This window comes from Triplophysa rosa, linkage group LG8 (assembly GCF_024868665.1).
Source record: "Triplophysa rosa linkage group LG8, Trosa_1v2, whole genome shotgun sequence".
NCBI lineage: Eukaryota > Metazoa > Chordata > Actinopteri > Cypriniformes > Nemacheilidae > Triplophysa > Triplophysa rosa.
Window position 1 is genome coordinate 22,368,306 of NC_079897.1, and position 26,495 is coordinate 22,394,800.

At 39.6% G+C, this 26,495-nt stretch overlaps 1 protein-coding gene across 4 annotated transcripts in view; it reads left to right on the forward strand.

The window, feature by feature from the left end:
- sema6e (sema domain, transmembrane domain (TM), and cytoplasmic domain, (semaphorin) 6E) overlaps window positions 1-26,495 on the forward strand; it is a 119,352-nt gene that overhangs the window by 84,768 nt on the left and 8,089 nt on the right. For 2 of the 4 annotated variants that reach the window (XM_057339721.1, XM_057339722.1), the window contains 12 exons: window positions 1,895-1,985; window positions 2,250-2,372; window positions 2,477-2,565; window positions 2,751-2,968; window positions 3,169-3,300; window positions 4,249-4,404; window positions 4,684-4,857; window positions 8,861-8,998; window positions 11,042-11,119; window positions 17,215-17,273; window positions 18,075-18,125; window positions 22,165-22,317. In XM_057339721.1, coding sequence (XP_057195704.1) covers window positions 1,895-1,985; window positions 2,250-2,372; window positions 2,477-2,565; window positions 2,751-2,968; window positions 3,169-3,300; window positions 4,249-4,404; window positions 4,684-4,857; window positions 8,861-8,998; window positions 11,042-11,119; window positions 17,215-17,273; window positions 18,075-18,125; window positions 22,165-22,317 — 1,462 coding nt within the window. The remainder of the gene's footprint in view (window positions 1-1,894; window positions 1,986-2,249; window positions 2,373-2,476; window positions 2,566-2,750; window positions 2,969-3,168; window positions 3,301-4,248; window positions 4,405-4,683; window positions 4,858-8,860; window positions 8,999-11,041; window positions 11,120-17,214; window positions 17,274-18,074; window positions 18,126-22,164; window positions 22,318-26,495) is intronic. The other 2 variants (XM_057339723.1, XM_057339725.1) reach the window with 2 other exon arrangements.

Genomic DNA, 26,495 nt, shown 5'->3' on the forward strand with positions numbered 1-26,495 from the left:
GTTTAGTTTCTTATGATCACTGTGCCCTTTTCTGACTCTTTACCAAAAATGAGCATTCTGTCATGATTTACTCACCCTCAAGTTGTCCCAAACCTGTATAAATGTCTTTGTTCGATTGAACACAAAGAAAGATGTTTGGTAGAATGTTAGCAACTGACATTTCTGGGGCACCATTGACTACCATAGGAAAGATTCTTGTTTTTTTAACATGAAAGAAGATATTTCGAGGAATTTAGAAAAGCAAGCGCTAGAGCACCTTTGACTACTCAACTCAACTCAACTTTATTTATATAGCGCTTTTTACAATTTTCATTGTTACAAAGCAGCTGTACATGAGACATATTGACTATAAGCAAAATAATTAAAGTTGTACCTGCAAAAACAAGAAAAAGTTGAAAACACAGAAGACAGACATACCCACATACTCACTACCATTACATTTTTTTTTACTATGGTAGTCAGTCGTGCCCCAGAAATGTCAGTAGCTTACAAGAAATATATTTCTTTGTGTTAAACTGAACAAATAAATGTATACACAACTAGAGTTGTTTGGAACAACTAGAGGGTGAGAAATTCATGACAAATTTTTCTTTTTTGGGTGGAGTATCCCTTTAATAGTGTGTTCAGACCAAACGCGAATGAAGCGTTAAGCGCGAGTGATTTGCATGTTAAGTCAATGCAAAGACGCGATAGACCTACTTGCGACGCGATTCGCGCGAACGAGGCAGTGCGAATTGAGCATTTCGGGCGTTTGACCCGTGATTCGCGCGAGTTGAAAAATCTGAACTTTGGCAAAGATTCGCGCCGCGTTAACCAATCAGGAGCTTGCTCTAGTAGTGATGTGCAGCGTCTGTGCACGAAGGCAGCCCAGAGAAACAGATAAGCAGCGCAACTGAAGTCTATTTGAATTATAAACAGAGAGCGTCTTTGCAATAACTAATCACATATTTAAAAACTACAATACAAATTTCTCGCTAGAAATGCAATCAGAAGTTGTTGAAAGTGAAAATGAAACTTACAGTTATACAAAACTATGCTCGCCATTTTATTTTTTCGAGCTTGCGTCTGTTGTGAATTTCACGTGCGAATGAAGCGAGTAAACCCAAAATGTTCAAGCGTCCAAATAGGCGCGAATAGCGCGATTTATTCGCACAAGTCGCGTTTGGTCTGAACACACTAGACTTCTATAAGTAAACTATGTCTGTTATGTATGATGTCAAGTAACAGTGTTACAGTACCTAACTCTATTATGTTTTATTTAATACGAAAATCCCCTTTAAATATTTGTTAAAAATATCAGATGTTTCGAATGTTGTTTAGTGTTTGTTTGCTGAGTGCTTGCTGAAGGTTTTCTGCGAGCTTGTCTCCGGTGTTGCAGAAGTATTTCGGCGGACCGGTGGGTGGTGCGTGTTTCATGGTTGCTTTGTTTTGTTCCTCTTTGGGAACTGGAGGTGTGAACTGTGTGCCAACTTCTCTTGTTAGTCATAGGCAGTGCTGCAGCTAAACACCTGTGGTTTTAACAGGAAAACTGCCTCTGTTGGGTGGCACTCGCATGCATGCGTGCGAGTCCACAAAGATATTCACACCTCAAGCCCTCACAAAGACTGCCGGATTACACACGGACACACATTTAGCGGCGCGTTACTGCTGTGAGGGTCCTGTGGGCATTCTGGTATTCAGGGTCACGCTGTGTGTCATCCGCACCGGATTAGCACCTCCTGGACCTGTTGAAGCTCACCGGCACTTTCACTGCCCTGTAGTTTACAGAGACTGAGGGAGAATAACTGGAGCATCCGATCGCTTTCAGATGAATTCGGCTACGTCTGAGATGTGTGGAGAATGTATGGGTTTAACTATATTTGATGTTTCATTTTTTATTTCTCTTTTTGGTCAGATGTCGTCACTGGAGCATGACGGAGAGGAGGTGGTCGGTCAGGCCCGCTGCCCTTTCGAATCACGCCAATCCAACGTTGGCCTGTTCGCCGGTGAGTTGTCGGAGCACCAGCCGCCTGCGGAGGCAGACACGAAATCTCTTATAATCTCACTAGTGTGTTCGAATGACATTTTACAAAGCGCAGAAACTGGCAGCGAGACAGCAGTGATCACAGACGCATAGAGATTCAAAAAGGACAACAGGGAGATGAGAACACCCCATGCTCTTTTTTTCTTCTATATACACGCTGAACTGAACTGGGCTTATGGCTTTGATGTTGTTGCTGTTTTATCAATACTCATTTCTCACTTCCCAGGCGGTGACTTTTATTCTGCTACGATGACGGATTTTCTGGCGAGTGATGCAGTGATTTATCGAAGTTTGGGAGAGAGCAGTCCTGTCCTGCGCACAGTCAAATACGACTCGAAATGGCTACGGGGTGAGTCACGTGACCCGGTTCTGACACCTGTCAGGGTTGTGTTTTGATTATTCATTAAAAAAAGAAAATGTAGAATTTCATTTTCTGCGTTTGTGTTTATTTAGAGCCTCATTTCCTGCATGCTATCGAGTATGGAAACTACGTGTACTTCTTCCTCAGTGAGATCGCAGTAGAGTACACCACCCTTGGCAAGGTCAGACCAACACATTTCTCCCAAACTAGAACTCTGGGATTTTTAAATATTGAATACTTTTTCCAAATCAATCAAACCGAATTGAAGTGAAGGAGAAATTCTCCAAAATGTCATGCTCTGTAGTACTTTCATCACCTACATCCTTTCATCTAACCGTCCCTCTTTTTCTCCATTTTTACTGCTAGGTGGTGTTCTCCAGAGTCGCACGCGTGTGCAAGAACGATAACGGCGGTTCTCCGCGAGTTCTAGAGCGCTACTGGACGTCTTTTTTGAAGGCCCGATTGAACTGTTCAGTTCCAGGCGATTCCTTCTTTTACTTCGATGTTCTTCAGTCGTTAACCAACGTCATGCAGATTAATCACAGACCTGCTGTGCTGGGGGTCTTTACCACTCAAGCCAACAGGTATGACGTCCCACCATGCCGTGAAATATGGACGAACTCATTTGTTTCATTCTGTTTCTTACAAATATACACCTACATCCAACCCATTTGGTCTGTTTTTAATATACAGCCGTTTTTTAGGAATGGTTTGTTTGTTGAAGTTAAATAAAGTGTGTTTAGATCAGTTCGATTTGTCCCACAAGCTTTTTCTCTCTCCTCAGCATCACTGGTTCTGCTGTGTGTGCGTTCTACATGGACGACATCGAAAAAGTGTTTAACGGGAAATTTAAAGAGCAGCGAAACAGCGAGTCGGCCTGGACGCCAGTTCCTGATGAGATGGTGCCTAAACCAAGGTGGGAAGATCACACAAAAGACAACAGACAAAACAAATCAACACACACACAAGTATCCAAATGATAGACTTCCTTGTCTTCTTGCTCTGCTTGGACCTGGTCTCTGGAGTTACAGAGCAGTTTGTTTGGACTAATGGACCCAGGAGAGAATTGCAACAGCTTTAATTTAATAGTGGCAGATGGTTGGAATGGCTCTCGTTAATTGTATGCGTGTGCGGTTATCTTGATTATTTTGAAGTCCCTTTATAGACAGCTAAGTTAGAATTCTCATCTAGTGCTCTCTTTATTCTGATTCTCTCTGCTTGAAATGCTTTCTTCTTTTCTGTGCTTTTTTGGCACGACAAACTATACATTTGTGTTGCCAGAACAGTGTGAAAAAAGATTATGCTCTCTTGTCGGGAGCAGCTGAGAGATTAAAGTCAGTCGCAACTCTTGTAGCATGGCATTATGATGAAATGAGTGAGGTCAGTGAGTTTAAGAAGTGTTTCCAGAATTTCCTGGAATATATACAGTATATATATGACATACCTCTCTTAAAGGGATAGTTCAGCCTCATGTCATTCCAAACCTGTATGACTTTTATACTTCAGCAGAACACAAAAGATATTTTGAAGAACGTAGTTAACCAAACATCATTGGCCCCCATTGACTTATCTTATGGATACAAAACCATTGGGACATTTCTCAAAAATCACTTTTGTTGTGTTCCACCGAAGAAAGAATCCTATGCAGGTTTTAAATGACATGAGGGTGAATAAATGATGAAATCATTTTTATTTTTGGATGAACTATCCCATTAACATACTTGTCATCTCTCTCTCTCTCTCTCAATTTTCAATTTCAAGGTACTTTATTGGCATGATTGCGTGTTCTTACAATATTGCCAAAGCATTGAACATATAACAAAAGACAATAAGTACAAACTCTCTTCTCGCTCTCTCTCTCTAGACCAGGATCCTGTGCTGGTGATGGCCCTGCTGCTGGTTACAAGTCCTCAACAAATTTCCCAGATGAGACTCTTACATTTATTAAGTCATACCCACTAATGGACGAGGCCGTACCGTCCGTCAACAACCGACCATGCTTCACACGAACCACAAGCAGGTATGCACACAAGTACACAAACACACAAGTATGCATGTTCCAGTAGAAGGTCATCTGCTCATTTAACCCTTTCTGCCTCTCTCCCTATCACTTCTATACCCCCTCTCTCCCATTCCCGTCTTTATTTCTTGCATATATATTTTTCCCATCTCCAGCTGTTTCCTTAACATCTGCGTCTCTCTCCAGAGCGATGGCAACAGTCATCAATGCTGAAAGATAAATAAACATTTATAGTTGCGATTTGTTTTGTTTACTAAAAAGCTCTTGTTCTTTATCTAGGTTTAAGCTGACCCAGATCGCAGTGGACACGGCAGCTGGTCCTTATAAAAACTACACGGTTCTGTTTCTGGGCTCGGAGAATGGGCGAGTTTTGAAGATTCTTGCCAGCACACACCCAAACTCCACATATAGCACCCAGGTCTTGGAGGACGTAGATGTGTACAACCCGAGCAAGTGAGTTTAATAGTGAACATATACTTCTTTCAGACAATGTGCCGTGTGCAGATGCAATAACAAAGTGGTTTTGCATGTCTGTAGTAAGAGTAAAAATGGTGTTTGATGTTTAATATGCCGCTGTGGGATGTAGAATTGTTTTTAAGAGGTGATGAGCTGTTCAGTAGAATAATGGTAGAAATCGTAACGCTCAATACGACAGCAGTAGTTTTGAAAGCCATTTAAATAGCCTTTGCGGTCGGCTTTGTTTACTCCAGGATATGCATGTGCATTAGGTGAACCAGACAAAACTGTAGTTGTTTTTACTGTGATTTCAGCTGAAGAAGCTAAGTTTGTGATACCATAATGGCATTGTTGATTTTTTTTAAAGAAAGAAGCTTGTATACTCTTTACCTTCATAAACAATAGCTGCACAGATGTTGGACTAAGATGGCCGCCAGGTGGACTGACTTGCCTTAGAGAGATGTTCTGTCATCATCTATTCACCCTCATGCCATTCAAAACCTGTATATGACTCTTTCTTTTGCAAAAGAAGATATTTTGAGAAATGCCTTAGCGGTTTTGTGTCCGTACAATAGAAGTCAGCGGTGTGCCTTGTTTGGTTACCAACAGTCTTGAAAATATCTTCTTTTGTAACATGAATTGACATGAGGGTGAGTAAATGATGCAAGAATTTTCGTCTTGGGTAAACTATCCCTTTAAAGTGACTTTTGAGAGTTAACTAGCATGACTATTGAAAAAAATATACATACTGTACAAAGCAACAGATAAGGAGTTTTATTTCGATTGTTTGCCACTTTTGTTGCGTCTTTTACAGGAAGGGTCTCATTTCACACGTACAAAACGATAACACATCCTCACTGTTCATCAGTTCTTTTCTCAAACACTTCACCCCCATCGACAGGTCTCGGGCAAATATAAACATGTACACAAAGACAACCCTAGACTTAATGTCAGCTGAGGTGCTAGATTAGGACAGCAGAATCTCTTCTGCTGTAAATGGGGTGGGTTTTAGGTGTGGAGCTTTAATTGAACTCCTGGGATCTCACCCGTGTTTGTGTTCTGGCTGTGTATCTGACAACCAACCTCAACTCCAGCTGAGACTCACAAGTTCCACAACAAAACGTGAGCTCGTCTCCATCTTGTGTGAAGAGAGTGAGAATTGCTCATTCTTTCCCCCGAAACCCCACCCATGGGCCCGTTAGCCTTAAGAAAGACATTTACATGGCACAGGGGATTAAAGTTGGATTATTACAGATACTGAGGAAGATGCCGGTCATTCATGCTTAAGGTTTGACCTTCTTCAATCAGCTTAATGGGAATGACTCATCCAAGTGGGACAGATATTACATTTCTTTTTTTAATGCGATTTCTTTGGTCTTCCATTAGAGTAAGAGACCCCCATCCTCCTTTAAAGGAACAGTTCACCCAGAATTTAGTTAAGATGATGTCATCATTTACGCACCCTCATATTGTCTCAAACCTGTTTGACTTTGTTTCCCCAATAACACTCAAATTAGGAAATTAGGATGGTAGAAGGAGGTTTAAAGAATATAAAGCAGATTGTTATTAATGTGAATAATGTCCATCCAAGTAGTGATTTTATTTTTGGCGATATTTAAAAAAATCGGAATTGGAGCAGTGTTTTTGCACGAGGCCCATCGAAAGATAGATCGGACAACTTTCTGGGCACAAAATATCAATGGAAGTTGTCGCCACTGAGGAAGTCAATGTGGCTCTTTTGTTCAATACAATGAATTACTTGCAGTTAGAGCACACAGTCCAGACGCTTTCACAAACCTTATGTTTGCTTACAATCAGCGGCGAATCCCTTATGTCTGGGAACGCGGGCATGAGTAGTAATTGTAGCCAATTGTGTTGGTGACTCGCTTTGGCATTTCAGAATGACTGGCGTGTTATTCTTCAAACTAATTATTCAGCCCTTAATATTCTGCTAAAACCATGTTCCACACCCATTAAATTTGATATGTTAATTTGGATTGTTAGAATTTTGATTATGGTAATTTTTCAGTTTATTCAAATTGCTATGCTGAAAATGTAACGTGTAGTAAAAACATGAAATTGGAATGGATGATTTTATTAGGGCTCTACGACAGCGGTACATTTTCACATTTAGGAGATGCTTTTAACCAAAGCTAATTCCAAAAGTGAGGAAAACCAAAAAGTGATTTATCATAGAAAGCAGTACTATGATGCTATGATGCGTTTTAACAATGGTAAGAGACATACCCGTGAGAAGGGAGAAAAAAGTACAAGTAGTTGTCATTTATTTAGATTTAATATTAAAGGGATAGGTCACCCAAAATAAAAAATTCTCTCATCATTTACTCACCTTCGAGTTGTTCCTAATCTGTATACATTTCTTTGTTCTGATGAACACAGAGAAAGATGTTTGGAAGAATGCTTTTAACTAGTGCTGTCAATCGATTACAAAAATTAATCTGATTAATCACACATTTTTCTGTGATTAATCACGATTAATCGCACACAACAATTATATTTTAAAATATACTTTTACATTTTAATAATTTCACATTTAATCTTCAAATTGATGTAGAAACAACATATTTCTTTAACAGCATCATTTTATGAAAGCTAACATTTTGATATTAGTATTGTAACTGATGTCTCTATTAAATTGATTATTTTAACATTAATTATAGCCATTCAACAGTATAATTGAGAACTCATGTAGGAAATTGAAGGACACATTACAGTCTTTAATGCTAAATTATAAATAAAATGCAGAAGAATTCTCATTAAAGCTATAAAATCACATTGATTTCCTCTTTTATTTTGTTCTTTGATTAACATTAGTGACAGGAGTCACAGCAGCACGTTTAAGAGCGTGGCCCCTTTAAGAGCTGTCTCAGTACGCAGATCTGACCGTCACCGCACTCCCATTTTCACAACTCTTTGCATTCATTTAAGATTTTATTTTACACTTTGAAGTCTGTGCTTAAGAAAATGCTAGACAAAACGGGCTTTCTGACATAATCTTGTGTGGTTTTATCCATTCAAGCACGAAAGAGAACTTAACACGGATGCGCTGTCTGACAGAGATTCACCAACGCAGCCGTTACTGTACACACCAGACTGGACCTCTCGTTGCGTTTTGCCGCGTCCCACAGTTTAGAAGCTGTCTATCTTCATTGAACGCCTCAAAGCAACTGTTTAAAATCGCGCTTAAGTGGTTTAAAAGCCTGTAGACGAATAAGAGCGTGATTACATAATGTAACGCTAGACAAAACAAACCGATGCTGCGTTAATTGCGATAAATATTTTCTCACGCGTTAATTTGAAAAAATTAATCGCATGCGTTAACGCGTTAACGTTGACAGCCCTACTTTTAACCAAACAGTTGTTGGACCCCATTGACCATAGTAGGAAAAATTACTTTATAATTGTTTTATTCTGTCGAACACAAAAGAAGATATTTTGAAGAATGTGACAGTTCTGGGGCACTTTTGACTCCATTGTAATTTTTCCTACTATGGTAGTCAATGGGGTCCAAGAACTGTTTGGTTACAAGCATTTGTCCAAATATCTTTCTCTTTGTTCAATCAAACAAAGAAATGTATACAGGTTTGGAGCAACTAGAGAGTGAGTAATTCATGACAGAACGTTCATTTTTGCGTAAACTATCCCTTTAAAAATGTGCACATTCAACATTTTCCCAAGTGTTCTTCACACAAAAGATTTTTAGCTGTTTTTTTATTTTAAGTGATGCTGATCTGAGTTTGGAATATAACTTCTCCAGCAAGGAATAGTGAATGTGAATTAAAGGAAGAATGAACGCTCTTTGTGCACCGCAGGGTCTATTAAGAGGGATTGGAGGTATAAGTGCAGAGCCAGTGGTCATTTTGTACATGAGTATCAATGACTTGAACTCGATTTGTGAAGCTCCTCACTATATGTGACACATTTTGCATTATAATAACTAAATAACTAATATCTACTCAAATTCCTATTTCAACCCTAGGTGTAATGTGCAAGGTGAGGACCGGAGGATTCTGGGATTGGAGTTGGATAAGGACCATCACGCCCTCTTTGTGGCCTTTTCAAACTGCGTAATCCGCGTTCCTCTCAGTCGCTGTTCTGATTATGGTGTCTGCAAAAAGTGAGTGATTATGTAGATGCTCCTCGAACCCAGATTTCTCCACATTAGTCATGTATCAGATCTCGCACGAAGTATGCAGGACATTTAAAAAGGCAAAGACAAAAGAGAAGTTTCAAACATGTATTAAAGATTTACTGGAAATAGCCTCATTGACAATGCAGTGCACCAGCTCAGTACTAAGAAGAAAGTTTATTTCAGTCGTGTACGAGTCTTCTAAAAGTCCTGCATGATGCTTTTGATCTATTATGTATAAAGATCTCCATACAATAAGTGCACAAAAACCGGTGTGTGTTTCCAAAGACATGCATTCGCAAATGCATTCACATTTCAACACAGATGCATTTTAGAGGGCACAAAAGCTTCAGTATTCAGCTTGCACACAAATGACGCTGAGATGGGCTGCCGTGGATGTAGACGTGTTTCCATCACATGCTAGCCAGCATTCGGTACTCGCACGCAAATTAGAGCCATCTGATTGGCCACGGGCCAGCAGCGAACAATTCTTTTTTTTTACAGCGGCTGTATTATGAGCAAGCTGATAGACTGTGTTTCCTTTTTAAAAGATCACCAAATCCTATCAGGGGATTTCAGTCCAGATTCCTGTCCAAAAACAATCCTGCCTGCTCAGTGATGTCGGATCCAGCCGTGTCTTAACTTTTTACCAATCTGTTCGCTCATACAGCCTCAGCCTCTGAGGACAGGCTTGCCTGATAATCTCTGGGGATGTTTGTGTGAAAACATCCCTTTTTTTCCTGTCATCTCTCTCCGGATTGTTTTTATGTCTAGTGAGCGCTGGCTGGTTTGTTTACATTGAAACACTTTTATTTATTTAAAAAAAGAACTAAAGTTTGTTTTCATCAAAGAGTTTGTTCCGTTTAGTCTTAATGCAATTTTTTGTCTCGTTTTCTACTAAAAATGTGGAGCATTTTCTAGTCTGCCTCCATATCTTATGCAGTTTACTTAAAGTGATAGTTGACCCAAAAATGAAAATTCTGTCGTCATTTATTCATTCTCTTGTCATTTCAAACCTGTATGACTTTCGTTCTTCGATGATATTTTGAAGAATGTTGTTTACCGGCCCTACCGTCACTTGCATTGGTTTTGTGTCCATGCAATATAAGTTAATCGCTGTTCGAACTTTCTTTGAACTTTCTTCAAAATATCTTATTTTGTCTTCTGTGTAAGAAAGGAAATCACACAGGTTGAAGTTTTAAAAATTATTTAGTTTTACTAGAAAACATGGCAAAAATATAATTTAAGAATTTTTTTATTTCATCTGTGATTGACACATATCCTCAATAGCTAGTGTGCGAGCGCACATACATATGTAGTGAAGGTCATTGAAGTGCAGAGTGGTTTGCTCAAGAGGTCCAGTGTTGGCAAGTGCACTCGTTCGGGGCAAAAAGGAGGCAGGTTTTTGGCATCCGAAGACCAATAGAGAATAAGGATAACATGCATGAAACAAGATCTGATCTGGGCCAGATATTAAAGAATTTGAATTGGTTGACAGTGGTTTTCCAGCAAAGGAAACTAATGTGTGACAAGGAAAACAACAGCAGGAAATAGCAAGAGACCTCACCCTTTCACTCCTATTTTACCTGTCTCTCTCCCTTTTTCTATCTTAACTTCTCTTTCTGTCTCTCTCTCTGTCTGTCTGTCTGTCTCTATTCTTTCTGTTTCTCTGGGTGACTTGCCAGCTTAGCCATATGAATCTCAGTTGGCCTCTGGCAAACATAACACACCTGTCAATCATGCCGCACAAATACACACACACACACCTGGCACCACAGCAGTAAGTCGCACTCTTTTTCTCTGTATTTTTCCCTCAATCTCACCGAGTCTGACCAGCGAGAGGCATTAATGCTTTGTTATGGAGATTGCGTGTCTGGCTGTCCCTTCCAGCATGTGACATATACTCCGAGGGGGAAAGGAAGGGGAAATAGGGGAGGGGGGAGTTTGGGTAGAGAGACAGTGAGTTAGAAAAACACACAAAATGTTTCCAGCACATGTGGTACGAGTTAACTCTGTGTGTGTGCGTTTTAGGAGCTGTTTGTCCTCGCGAGACCCTTACTGCATCTGGCTGAGTGCGGGGAATTGTGCCACCGTGGCGCCTGGGCTAAAGTAAGTTAAACTGCATCACGCAACCTTCTATTAGTCTTGCCATAGTAAACATCCTATAGCACACTTTACAATTCATTACTGTGAAAAGACTACAGAGCTGTAGTCGCCTATGTACAGTCTGTGTTCTTATAGGACGCATCACTGTTTAAAGGTCTCTCGAGTTACTCTAAACATCTTAAAAACATCTGGGAAACATCAGATGGCCATAAAACGTCTTGAGAATTTATTACCAAGCACAGTTACAGAATTCTAGCAGACATTCTTCACAATGGCCTGAATGACTTCATAGATAACCTAAAAATAATTTTACTGTATGTTCATACTGTATATAGTCATCTTGTCAGAGCAGTTTTAACGTGACTTCATTTAGAATTATGAAGTAAATTAGTTACGTCCTCTTATAAAAGTTTTACAATAAATTCTGCTTAAAAAACCCATTTACTCTGTTGTTAATGACATCACTGTCACACACACACATTCGCACCGCACCGTCTGTTCTTAATTTACATCTGCTGCTTTGGACCGATCTGCAGATATTTGTCAAAGATAAACCTTATTTAAAAGACAAGCACAAGGGCTTGTTTACGAGACTCAAAAACTGTTACAAATGGCACATTAACATTTACAAATATTTGTGTAAGTACATGTCTGCGCTTATTGTCTGCGCTGCACAAACACTGTCCCTTAAAGCCTGTTTTTGTTTATCGATATATAGACTTTTATAGCACAGAATATATATTTCTGCATATTTTTTATTAATACAGCCACAGAAAAATTAAGAGACCATTTTAATATTTAAAAAAAAAAACGTTTTTCTGAATTGACTATTTATAGGTTTGTGTTAAGGTTATAAATGATCATTTTTGTTTCATTCTGTGAACTACTAACAATATTTCTCCCAAATTTCCAAAAAAATATTATTTTTATTTGCATTGATTTGCAGAAAATGAAAACTGGAGAAACGGGTCAAAATAACAGAAAAGATGCTCTGTATTTTTCAGACCTCAAATACGGCAAAGAAAACAAGTTCTGACTTACAGTAATATTTGTACATGTATTTAGGAAAAGTGCAAAAATAATTTTTTGATGTGATAACCTTGATTTTTATCACAGTTTTCATGTGTCTTGTCATGCTGTCAGTCTTTCACTGAACACTGAACTGGAATGGCCACATTACATCTAGAATGAAAAATTGGTATGGTCTCTTAATTTTTTGCGCGGCTGTATGTTGCAGAGCATGATTTCTTGCATAAATTTAAATGAAAAGGTACATAGTGTAAGATGTCCTTACCTACTGTACAGTCTCTTTTCTATTTACATAATCACAGACCTGTCCTTTGCAATAGAATATAATGGTATCTGGTACATCACCACTTTTGAAGTCATGTTGAATTTACGTTGTCATAAATCTAAAACAGCATGGCATTTAAAGAAAGCAGCCATATAGAATTATGGGTAAGGGTGTAACATCACTCCACAATCGTTAGAATCACGTCTTATAAAGATCCATCCACCGTAGTGGACCCCATTCATCACAGGGTTAATGACGGCCTCTAAATTGTATTTTCATGGCTTGGTCCTTTTATATTGTTTTTCTGTGTCCTGGTCACAGTGTTAAATGGTTTTACGTTCTACCCACAACTTTGGCCATAAACCCAATATTTGAGGCAGCATGTGGTCCTTATGTCTAGCTGTGAGTATGGGTTGTTTTAACAGAGATGTTACGTTTTTTTCTTCTTCTTGAACTCATGAACGTTATTTAATGTATACATCAAATTTCCAAAGCACGGCAAACGAAATAGACGGAACTCGGGGAGGGTACTTATCATTGTCCCAGAAGAGCTTTGGTTTTTCTCCAATGTTCAATTATTTGCTTCCAAGGCAAATCTTATGCCATAGTCGTGCATCTTTTGCTGTCAGATGCTATGAAGTGTTCTATAATCATATAGTGCATCGTAATTATTATGAAGAGATGTAGAATCTTGGCCTGAAGCTTGGTTTTTTTTTCTCATAAAAACCAGAAGCAACAGGACACTTACTAGTGAAGCATGCCAGCAGATATCAGCATTAAAGGAACAGTTCACCCCAAAATAAAAATGAAACGGTTGCTTTATACATTTCTTTGTTCTGTTGAACACAAAAGAAGATATTTTGAAGAATGTAGGAAAGCAAACAGTTCCGAGGCACTTTTGACTACCATTGTCATTTTTCCTACTATGGTAGTCAATGATTTCCAGGAGTCATTGTGCACACGTTGCTTCATATAATAAAACAAATGTGATTGGTTGCTTTACGTGCTGGTCAGGCTGTACCTTCCTTTGAGCTTGACGGCAGCAATGTGGAACAGATATTTTGCCGTTAATGAAAAGTCAAGACTGGATGGTGTCCGAACAGGTAACAAGACGAGGCACAATAGGTTTGCAGGCGAACAACAGCAGCAGAGCACACAGTGTGTTTAAATGCTAATCAGCTTCTAATGAAATGCTGCTAGACAGTGAAGGTGACATGAGAGAAAAGAGGCCAATAGATGTACTTTGGTAATAGTTTGACTTTCTCATTTTTAGAACAGTTATGCAACTTGCACCGTGCGCTGTGCAAAGCAGGGTTGGAGAATAGGAAAAAAATCTCTTTATTATCTGGTGGGAGATTTTCCTTTCTGTGTTCCCTTTTTCCCCATTCACTCACTCCCAGGGGCAATTTAATCTCCACAGGATGAGAGAGAGAGAGAGAGAGAGAGAGAGAGAGTATTTGTGCTAATGTGTGTGTGTTGGCCAATTCAGGTATAATGAAAAGCATGCGTCTAAGAGCCATATTGATGTTCAGATATTATGCACCCGCGAGATCCCAATTTACCACTTTATGCCAGAGACTTTTTTATCTTGTCCTTCCATTTATCCTTCAGTATGAGATGAAGTCATCTCTCTGTCTCTCTCTCTCACACACACCCTCTTTCTTGCTCTCTCTCCACTCGGGTTAATGGAAATAAGGACTCTAAATCATGTCAGGTAGAGAGGGCTGATTCGCAGATAGATTGAATATGCAGGGCAGGGCGAGGCAAGAGAGAAGCAGGTGTCTCGGCAGGGCTGAAATGTGGTGTCATTATATGATAAGTTATGTGTGTGTGTGAACGTGCATGTTTTATTTCAAAGAAGTCACCGTTGTACCCTTTGCTCCACAGTTGAGCCAAACATCTCGAGTCCTCTCGGATTGTCTAAATGGACTTAGATTGAATTGACTTAGCCATAGCTAGAACGTTTAGTGTTTCAGAACAGTGTTTACCTGTGGTTTTTGCCTGATGGACCCCACAGCTCGAAGCATAAGTAGACCTCGAGCGACACTTAACCAGAAATGTGTTCCTTTCAACTCTAGTTAGAATGTAGAGTCACAGAGACTCACCAACTAGTGATGCGCGATTAGATTACATCGCCCTGTAAACTGACAACAACATACGCTTGTGAACCATGCATGACCAGCATGGTCATAGTAATAACAAGATAGGATAATGATAAACATTTCAACAGAGTTTGTATTCATCTGTATAGAACTATGAATACCTCGACTAAATATTACTCGCGGCGGTAATATTTTGAGACGCGTCGTCCTTTTTCTTAGACCCCCTCACCAAAAATATGTCTTGACATGCTGGAAGTGCCCGTTTTGTGGCTCTCGTGTTTGTATATTTTTTCACACAAGTTGCACTTCACGTAGCCGATACCGCAACTATTTCTGAGAACCGGTCTCAAACTTTAGATTTAGCATCTTAACTTAATGATGTAAATTTACGACCTAAATTTGTTTTGTTGTTGTGGCGCTTTTGTGACGTGAAGCCAAAGGTTTGGGGACGTCACGCAAGTAACATTGCTACGTAGGCTTACGTATTGTAACCTTCTCAAAGAACCTAATAAAATATGAAAAAATATATTCCCAAATATTTCATATAGGCTATAGGGAATTGCCCCTAACATACATGGGGGTTTTATTTTGTTTTTAATGACCCGCCCCGCAAATAAAGTGACAATTTCTTTACCCGACCCGCGGGGCCCGCGGATTATGAGACGACCCGCTCATCACCATCACCAACATAAATTTACTAAACTTGCACACAATACACACTTGAAGAAACTATCATGATTATAAGTTATTTTTGTCTTATAAGTAAAGTTTACCCAGCATGAAAACTAATGTTATTGTTAGTACAATCTCATATTACTTTTCTCTTCTGTGGAACACGAAACAAAATTTTAGTCCGATTATTAGTTACTGGCACAATGTCCTAATTCACTTTCATTGTGCTGAAAAAAAGGGTAAAAGGTTTTTTCTTCAAATTTGTTGTTCCAATATTTGTACAGATTTGGAACAACACAAGGGTGGGTAAACTAATCCGTGATACACTGGTTGGGAATCACTGTTGTACGAAACGAGGCTTGCAGCGATCTTAGCGCTTTGAGAATGATGGTTTTGGACGTTCAGGTACAGAAATGCGCGCTCCATTAGACCACATTCCCTGATCTAAACACGTCTCCATGGTAACACTGAGAGAAAGCGAAAAGCGGCAGAACGTGTTGTAGGACTGGGTGTGAGATGTCACTCAGGTGCTCAGCAGTGAGCAACAGTGACACCCTCGTTTCTGTGATGCAGAGAGCAGCAGAACATTGCGGTCGGTGAGCGACGTGTCGCCGTGGTTACGCTGTTAGGCAGCATGACTCGGCTACATCTTACTAAGCGTATTTGCTTGAATTTGCTTTTAATGGACTGTTTTGCTCAAACAGTAATTTCCTTTTACAGAAAGTCTCTTTCATTTGAAAAGGAGACATTAATATTTATTGCATTTGGAGTAAACGTCCTTGTAGCTCTTTTCAAAAATCTCACTTACGCATTACACATTATTTCAGTGTTTCCCAACCTTTGTTGTCATGTGTACCCCCGCTGTACGATCAGTAAATCTCAAGTACCTTTTTATCAACGCTAAATCATGAATTTACATATAAATGAAATCTGTAATTTGTTTAATACAGTACAGTACGCTTAGCAAAGCAACATTATGCACTTACAAAACACATGCGGAGTACTTCAACAAAGAAGTGAAATGTTTCCAAAAGAGCTGCAAATCGTTGCATCTTTTAAAGAAAATGCTAAATTATATATATATATATGTGTGTGTGTTATTTGTATTGCTCCAGGAAGATTTTTGTATGCATAACAAGTCTAACAACTTCTTATAACGAATAGTGGCAAAATGAATGTTTGGAAATGTAAACTGATATTTCCCACTGACACGCTACAGCAAAAGATGGAAATAAGTGACTTAAAACCATTTATTGGGGTGAAAATACTAACGTGCCTAAAGCAGAATAAAAAAAAGATTTCGAATAAAATTATAAATATTTAAAATATAAATTGCATCATACATGAACATGCTCTGTAATGTCCTAAAGTGATGTCCAACCTTGGAATTATCTTCACTTTTTATTCAAATGTATTATTCAAGGTGTTTTAAAAATGTTGCATGTGTGTTTCAGTTTGATTTTGCTTGGAGAACACTTTAAGAAGAAAAATTGGCTAAAAAAACAACACATGGAATATAAATATATTAACAACTGTGAAAATTATAGTCAATACAGTATCTTTTTTATTTCCTGTGATCTTCCTATAAATTATACCTAGATTCCCTAAAACACACTGTGGTTTGCCTTTTTGTCAAATAGTGTTGTCCTATAAATACCTTAAGTTTACTGTTGTAAAAAATAAAAATACACCATATTTTGATGTTTTAATCAAACCCGAGGAGTGTTAAAAGCGAATATTGTACAAATATGCTCTCCGTACAATTCTTTTGGCCACTACTGTATATAAATTATTCATAATAAACATGGTTGTCATGGTATAGAAGACGCGTGCCCTTCTAGCAGATTGTAACGTGTTATTTCCATTTACAGTTGATCAGAGAGGCAACAACAAGCCGATGACAGCAGAACTAATTAGAAGGATCATTCAAGGAGACGTGCACAAAAGAATGATTGTCACTCGCTTGTTCTTTCTCACTCCCTCTCTTACTCATCTGTCTTCTGTCCTCTCTGCTTCTGTCTCTGTCACAGGTCTGGATTTGAACAGTATGTCGAGAGTGGATATCTTCAAAACCCAGACAGCTGTCATGGTGAGTTCCAGACAGTCCGAGCCGACTCGCTCTCAGAGGTCATAACCCATCCACACCGTTATTACAGCTCTGCACATTCCTGATTCTTGTTACCGAACAGCTTCTCTACTGTTCTGGGTCGTATGTCACCCTATAATAAAAATAAAATGTTTTTGCATAAAGAAAATGAGACAGTTGAGCATCCTCTCCCATTATTATATGTGCAATGTAAAAATAAATAAGTGTTTATGTATTGTAAGTACGTAATGTATAATAAATGTATTTGTTGTACTAAATCTGAGCAGTCATATATGATGATTTTAATAAAAACTATAACATCTCTGATTTGTTTTAACATTACAATAATGAGAATTAAACGGATCATTCACCCCAAAATGAAAATTCTGTCATTTGTTTCTGTGTCTTTTTGTCATTTTAAACCTGTATGACTTACTTTCTTCTGCAGAACACAAAGAAGATATTTTGAAGAATGTTGGTAACCCAACAACGGCGGTACCCATTCACTTCTATCGTATGGACACAAAACCAAAGGAAGTCAATGGGTACCACCGTTGTTCGGTTACCAACATTCTTCAAAATATCTTCTTTGTGTTCTGCAGAAGAAAGTACGTCATACAGGTTTGAAATGACAAGAGGGTAAATGACAATATTTCCATTTTTGGGTGAACTATCCCTTTAAGGAGGAAATGTGCTTAATGGTCATTGAAGAAATGTGAAAATGAAATTAATTAATAATCAATCAATACAGTATAAACACGATTATAATTATGGTCCTTTAATCAAATGTTCTTTTTTTTGTAGATGTCTTGGCCACGACCCGCAAACAGAACCCCGCTGTGGACTCAGCATATGGTCAGTGTACCAAATGACTGCCGTGTGTTTTAATTTTGTTCTGCCATTCTTTTTTTGTAAATAATCACCCTTGACCAGCCATATTCATAGTCAGATTCGTGTTCATTTCAAGGCAAAAAATCATGACCAGCCATTACTTTCCAACAATGGGCACAGATTGCTGTTATTATTGTCACATTCTGTGGCTAGCGTCTTGGTGTGAACATAACAGCATATCATTTTAATATCCGGCAGTTTCCCTTTTCTCTCTCTCACACGAGCACATAAAACTTCACTCTGTCTCGCTCTGACCTCTGAGCAGCCATTACATTGACTTCTACCGAGGCGCATCCCTAATCAATAACATGCATTACACAAATGACCGGCAGTGAGGCTGCAGGCGGGAGATCTGGAGCGCACACAGAAATGGCCTGCAGGACACGACTCGGACTGTGCCAGTGAGCTTTGACCGAGATCTTTGAAGGAACTACTGAAATTCACGATCGGACAAATTCATTTTCTCACTGAGTGGATGTGTGATAATATGTCAGTGTGTGTGTGGAAGGGAGGGGGGGGGGTGTTGTGATAGACAGGGCACGTGCATGTGCGTATGAAAGAGAGACGGAGCATATGTGCGTGTTTTGGAGAGAGAGCGAGGGAGCGTGCATGTGAAGTGTGTGTCGGAGGGTGAAAGACCGAGTTGCAGGTTTGATTTGCTTTTTTGTGTGAGGAATTACATTTCAGACAGTCATACGCTAACGTTAGCTGACAGCTGGTGTGTGTGGTGTCTGGTTGTGCTTCTAAAGCGTGCCAGTGGATACAGAATGATCGAGGTCAGAGCATCGCATGCATCTATTTTACAACACGCAGTACACTCATACAAACACGATGGAGAAAATTCGAATATATTATTGGTGGATTAGTCTCTTTGCGTTATTAGCACAGGTGAGTTTCAGTTAACAATAGCATTTTCTAGTCACCTGCTTGGTTTTAATCCCCAACTAATGAATCAGTGGCGCCGTTAAAATACAGCTGCTTATGAAGCTAAAATAACAAAGACTTGAATAAATAAAAAAGACGTGAATAATTCTCAGGTGACTTCCTAAATTTGATTACTGTCTGTTGTTTGCATAGTAAAAAGAGAAAGATGTGATAGAGGTCAAAAAGAAGGAAAGAGATGGTGCCAGAGGGAGAAAGATCAAGAGTCAATTCGAGAGATTGGAAAGGATGGAGATTAAAGTGATAGTTCACCCAAAATGAAAATTTGGTCATCATTTACTCAAACCTGTATGACTTTCTTTTTTTCTGCAGAACACGAAAGACGATTTTTATAGAACGAACAACGTCAGTACCCTTTGACTTGCACTGATTTTGTGTCCATACAATAGAAGTCGATGGGTACTGGCGTCGTTCGGTCACCGACATTCTTCAAAGTATCTTCTTTTGTGTTGTGCGGGAGAAAAAAAAGTCGCACAGGTTTGAAATGACAAGAGGGCGAGTAAATCATGAGAGAAATGTAATTTTCAGGTGAACTGTCCCTTTAAGGAAGGACGGAGGATCGAAAGGAAATGAAAAGACAAGTGTTCATCATTTCATTAGCCTGTAGTGTTGTCGTTGAAGAATTGACAGTATGGGCGTGCGGGGCGCTGGATGGCGTTTCGCCTCGCCGCCGTCTTTCCGCGTGCGGTTCGTATGGTGTGAAAGAGCGCACAGTGGGTGCACGGATTCAATGAGCTTCCCCACAGATTAATTCAGTTTGTGTCTGAAGGCACCAGAGCTCGTCTTCAAGCCACTGTAAATGACACAGCAGCGCACCGTCCTTCTCTTCTCGCCTCACGCTGAGCCGAAGCATCCCACGACACCGTGGCACAGTAATTAGAACTCTACCTGCGTTCCCGAGGAGTCATTACGTCCTCAGAACTCGACTCTCTCGCTCTCTCTCTTCCCACTGTGCGATAAAGCCATCCCATTGTGAAAGGCAGACAAAAATTCCCACAATGCACCACTGTTTTCCGACAGCTCTTTTCTTCCGGCACCCTTTAAATAGAAAGGAAATGGAACGATAATAAAAGCCTCCCCTGTGCCAGCCCTCGGCGTCCCCGTCAAACGGGCACCGTGTGGTTGGGATGGCAGGCTGACAGCCTTTATTTAGAGGCGGACGATGGGCTCATCGCTTGGCCCGGGCAACCGGCTGGTGCTGATGAGCGCTGTGTGCCGCTACATTAAGCATTAGTCCTGTAATGGAGCTTTTCACCGCAGCCCGGGCTCAAGGACAGGGAGGCTTTCAGGTACGGAACATTTCAAGGTCGTTGATAATTAAAATCGGACAGGAAGGAGGAAAGCAAAATCTCTGTATCCGTCTCGCATGGATATCCTCAAAGTCTCTGGTCTGCAAGTAGATTTAGGATCAGCACTTTGCGGAGGACAGATGGAAGAAATGAAGGGAAGCAAAAGTGTTCAAAAAGAAGCTTAGACTTGGCTTTTTGTTGGATTAGCTTCAGTTCTGAACTTTTGCTCGCCTCTGATCAAATGCTACGAAGGACTGTCTTATAATGCACTGGGGGATATGAAACTAGAGGTGTTGGCGCAACAGACCAAAGCCTGGTTTGAAAAGGAAGAGTTTTGAGAGTTAAGCTTAACTCGCACAAAATATTAATATTCTGTCATCACTTACTAATCCTCGTGTGGTTCCAAACCTCTATGACTTTATTCTTTTGTGCTGTAAGTCTTAAATATGGTTTGTTCCTGGAATATAATGCATGTCATATGAACCACTTTTATGATGCCTTTTCATCTTTTTGAAGCTTGTAAGCTGATTCTTCAGATTTCGGTATTTGTGCTCCACAGAAGTCATACAGGTTTGGAATGACATGGGGTTAGTAAATTATGACGAATGTTATTTATAGGTACAGCTATTGGTGAAGTTCATGGCTATTGGTGAACAAGGTGCGCTTGGTCATTTTTGGTTTATGTTGTGCTAGCTAATATCATCTTGGACTGAGACTTTTTAGCATAGAATCTGCATAAACCCAGTCATGTTTTCTGTAAGCAAACACACATAAAAACTTGGTATTACAGAAATAAATGTATTTGTATTTGGCTTTCCACCAATGGGCTGCTCCCATTAGGTGACCCACTGTGTGAAATCAATCAGCTTTTGGTGCGTCACTAAGGCCACATCCACACGAAGCCAGACCTCAAGAAATATCACGTACACGCTGAAACCGACTCAAAGCAATGTATACATGCCAGACCAGTATGTGGCGCTATAATTCTGCCACAGAGATGCACTAGAAACAGAGAAGAAGACTTGGAGCATAATTGTCTGAATGGGTCGAGACGTGGGGTGATGACGTCATAGTTTCATAAAATATACGATAGTACCATATAGACAAAAACGCAAGGGTGTCGTTTTCGGATTGATCCAGTTACAAAAAATAGAGATTTCAGGCTTCCTAAACGCCGGATCCGTCTGGACGAAACGCTGATTCATTACAAAATATTTGCATATACAGCTACATGTATGTAAAGCTAAAGCCCATGTGGATGGGCTCTAATATGACTGGGATCTTCCTCGTGTGACTTTTAACATTGTTTCAAAAGTAGCTACTAGTTATTTCTTTAAAAGAAATGTTTTTAATGAGGAAAACACAACTGAGTGCACCTTTAACAAATAAACCGTGCGTTTGAGCCTGAGGATATATTTGTGTTACAATGTTCTCATTACTCAGGAAGGTCATGTTCTTTATTCTCTCCTGGGGTGATAATGTAAACTTTCAACAAACAGTCTTTCTGTCCAAGCAAAACATCTGCAGTCTGTATATTGTGTTTTTTTAACTTTCTTAAGAAACTGCCTTTGTTTGTACTGTGGTAATGATTAATATTGTATTCATAATGACTTCATTTGGAGCTCAAAATGGTATTTTTTTAACTGATACTTACATTGTACAGAAAAGGATTTTGTTTATCTCTTCACGTTTGTTGTTTTCCTGTTTTAAAATGCATCTTATGGACATCTCTGATTGGTTATTTTGTTGCCCCCTTCCAATACAACCCACAGGAAAGACCTCACCCACAATCGCCACCACAACCAATCAGGGGCCAGCTCTGCCTAAAGTCAAAGGTGTCCCTGAGACAGGTACCCACCCCGAGGAGGGGAGGCGGGGAGGGCAGGGCTCTCCTGAGTTGGAGCCAATCAGTGTGGAGATGGAGGGTAAGGGGGCGGAGAGAGGCCCTTGACCTGTCGTCTGTCTTCTAGCTTCCTTTATCCCAAGTTTACACATTTCTAGCGCTGTACTGGATTCCACCGTGTGACCCCACAGCCCTTACACAACACTCACAAAAACAAACATAGCATTTGAAAATGCACACACACACATCAGCCGTGAGATACAAAAAACCCCTTTGAGTCGAGCAGTGAGCTCTTCAGCAATCATTGCGTTCGACCTTCCCCGCTTTTCTTTCTAGATCAACAAATGGAATAAATTTCCCGCAGTGTTCTTTGTTGTTTTAATGCATTGGTCCTGTATCTCAAAATGTTCTTTGTCTGGTTTCCACGCGTGTGGAGTTCGTCAGAATGCAACGAAATGATCATAAATCCACTGGCTACCGCTATGATCGCTCACTCAGCCCATAATGAGAAGCACCAGCACTCGATAAATAAGCAAAGGACTGCAGACCCGCCGGCAGACACCGTCTGATAGAAACTTCCAGTGTGCAATCTATTCAAACACTCGGTCGAGAGCAATCAAATGAACCGCGTACAGGAGGGGCGCCTGGGTTTAGTAAAAGAGTCGCAATGCACTTTATCTTTTCGACTCTATTTTCATTCCTATCTCTCTCTTTTTCTGTTTTTGTGACTCCCAGTAGACATTAGAGGGAATGTGTTAATACTTGCAGAGGTCTTCTATAAATCTCAGAAATTATTGTATTTTTACACTATGGTGTGAGGTGTTCCATAGACAGGTGCTGATTAAATTAAAACATTTCTTCACCTTTCAATGACTTTTCTACAGCACTCCATAGCTGCATCACTTTTGTATAAAATACAAAAGGAAACGTTTTCGAGCCTTAGTTGTCATTCAAAGAAACGCATAGGTTTGTAATAGCCTAATATAAAGGGAATAATGACAGTTTCCATTTTATATAAAATTGCCTTTACGTGCGCAACACTTATTTACGCTGCTGTATAGACGAAAATGTCGATAGCTAATAATTGAATCTTTAGCTTTTTATCAGCACACTACATTATTACGAGTAATTTTGTGAACAAAGGCACTGAGTCAAGCAATTCGTTCCGTTCTGTCTTTAGGTAGCAAGTGGCCTAGTACGTTGGGACGAATCTCCCTCCGTTTATAAAAAGAAAGCGATAATGATGTCTGCCAAAACGAAACCTCAATTTGTTCCGAGGTGGCAGCTAGCGAGTGCACACTACTCGTTAATGTTATTTTAAACACACCTTCCCACGGGTCATTCACACACTCAAATAAGCAGTGTGATGGCAGGAACTCTGGCCCCCAGATCATTTGTACGAGTGCTGGAGGATGGACTGTTATGAGTGGGTGGGCAGACACTGAAACTCATTAAAACACAGCCGAAGATGAACTGACAGTGAACTGCAGCTGAACTCAAGGATAAAGACGCATTCAGTCCTGCAGAGAGGCTAATAATACCTCGGCAGAGAGAGAGAAATGGAGGTTTAGAGAAGGATTGATGTGGGGGACAAACGTGAAAAATAAGCGGGTGTCAGCAAGAAAGAGATGGGGTGCGTTCTAATCGCCAATATCGACGATTTTTATCTATAGAAGGTTTCAGCAGCAACGACATAAACATTATGTGGCCCAAAGATAACTTCTGCAAACAGTCTTTAACTGTTGAGTAGTTTAATTTAATATAATACAATTAGTATACATTAAAATATCAATACAAATTAAATCTAAAAGAAATTGTTATATTATAACCAAACACCGTTTGGAAACCGTCTTTATATAAGGGATGTCACAGTATACAAGTATTGTCAATAACAGTGATATTAAAAACCATGATTACCGATACCGTGTGAATTCTACAAGATGATAATATGTCAAGTAATTCAGCACCCGTTTAAAGTTTTACTTTAAGAGACACAATGATAACAAACGCTCTTTCTAATCCTTTCACATAAATATTAGGTGCGAGTTGTTGCCCAAAATAGACTAAATTAAAGATGAATTTGATAGATTTATTTATTCATTAAAAAACATTTAAATAGAGATTGTGATCATATTTTTACCTTGAATTATTTTGGCCACAATACCCGTGAAGTGAAAACCTGATATTGTGAAAAAATAATATAATATATATTGAGTATAACATTTTAAAACATTAATGCATTAGTGCCAACACGAGCTGATAATGAGCAATATAATAGTTGTTGACAATATATTTGGTCTTTGGATGTTCATTGTGCCCTAACGTTAACAGATGCAACGGGCAACCTTTGATTTTAAAAATGTATGAAATTAGCTAAGATTTATGTTAAAATGTTACAAATGCAACCTTTTTGTAAAGTTTTATCATAATTGTTGGATTTCTTTCTTTTATTTACCTGAAAGTGGGTAAATAGCAGTGAACACTTCTGTACCACAAAAAAAAGGAATTGGGTGAAAGAGCATCCACATGGACGGGAAAGGAGAAAGATAATGGAAAATGATGCAATGAGACATCTTTAGCACTTGCACATAAATAATCTTTAGTCTTTCCACCATCATCAAAATCAGACGAATCTCAGTCCGATCACACACACAAATGCGTCTCTATGGTTTCCAGTAAATAAATAAAAGAAAAAACCCTCAGCATAGGCAGGTGCGGTAACAGCTGTAATCGCTTTCATTGGAGCTCTGGTCCCGAAAGAGCAAAGTGACGTCCATCTCATTATAGTGTTTCACTTGTAAATGTCACAGCCAGCCTGCCGCCCATGTAGCCACAGCTAGGCAATAATGTCCATCACCAAAGGTCAGAAAAAAATAGATCCTTTTTCTCCTAATATTTTCCTTATATCGGTCCAACACATACCCTCAAATCACTCAAACCAGGGCTGTCGTCATTAGGAAAACAACTGGCAACCTTGTCCCAGGCCCTTTGACCCCAATGAACACGTTTTTACATTAATAGGTGTACGGGATCCACCCTTATAATTTTTCCCCGGGTCCCGTCATTTCTAACCGTGGTCCTGACTCAAACATACTCTTAATAGCGTGCACACAAATATTCCACATTCATCCACATTATTTTTAAAGAACTGTGGGCTCATACGGTGTTTGGATCCATACATAACGCGCTTTCTAAAACCTTCCACCCTCCTCTCCTTGCCCCTCCCTCTCTTCATCCGGTCCTTCTGACGGGAGAGATGTAGTGTTTTGTTAACCTGCCTGTTTTTTCCAGACTAATGCTTCACCTTCTAAAGCCTTTCTTATTTCTCCCCTTTGGGTTTAGTTTAGAATCTCTTAAAGCCTGAGCTCTGTAGTCAGACTGGAAGATTATTGCCTTCAGCTGTTTTAGACTTCCAGAACTCGCTGTCTTTGTTTTTTTGTCTCAAGTAGAGTTCTAGAGTTTTCTCCCAAGGACTTGACACATACACACACATAGACATCATACTGTAGCTGAAATGGGGTGTAGTCTCACTGTGAACTCAGGCTTCGGAGTGAAGCTCTAGCTAGTTCCACCATCTCCTGCATGTCTGTTTTCGCTTCTCTGAAGTGTTTGGATGGTTTTCCCGAGATGGACCCGCGCTGACTGTTCCCTTGAGTTTTCGCATTCGTTTCCCTGTGTGTGTGAACCTGCTGCATGAATCTAACGGATGTCTCGCCTTCGGTGCGCCGAACAAAGATTCCTTGTAAGACTTCTGCTTTGTTCAGCTTTGAATGCATGATGCATCAGTTGCATGATGTTTTAAAATGTGGTATTCTGTGATGTATTGATTTCTGTCGGGTCTGTGGATTTTGTTAGAGTTTAGCTAAACTACTACACTGTTATGTGTTTGAGGAGATGATACGATCACCACATGCCATCTTTAATTATTTTATTAAGTGTAGATGTTAATATTTTAACTAGCATGTAAAGTTGCTGGACATGGTTTATCTCATGTCTGAAGAATCAGTCGGAAGACGTTAAAGATGATCCGAGAGTCCTTCAATCCCTGTCAGCTCACTATAGATGTCATTCTTAAATCAAATGAAAAGAAAATCTCTGATTGTACGGCTCACTCACACAGGCCGTATCAAATTCTGGTGACGAGAGCATCGGGCTGAAAACACAAATCCATTCACTGAGAATATTTTCTCATTTCCTACACATTCACAGCTTGAGACGCGCTCAATTATTTACCTTTGTTTGCTGTTCGCTGTGTGCCAT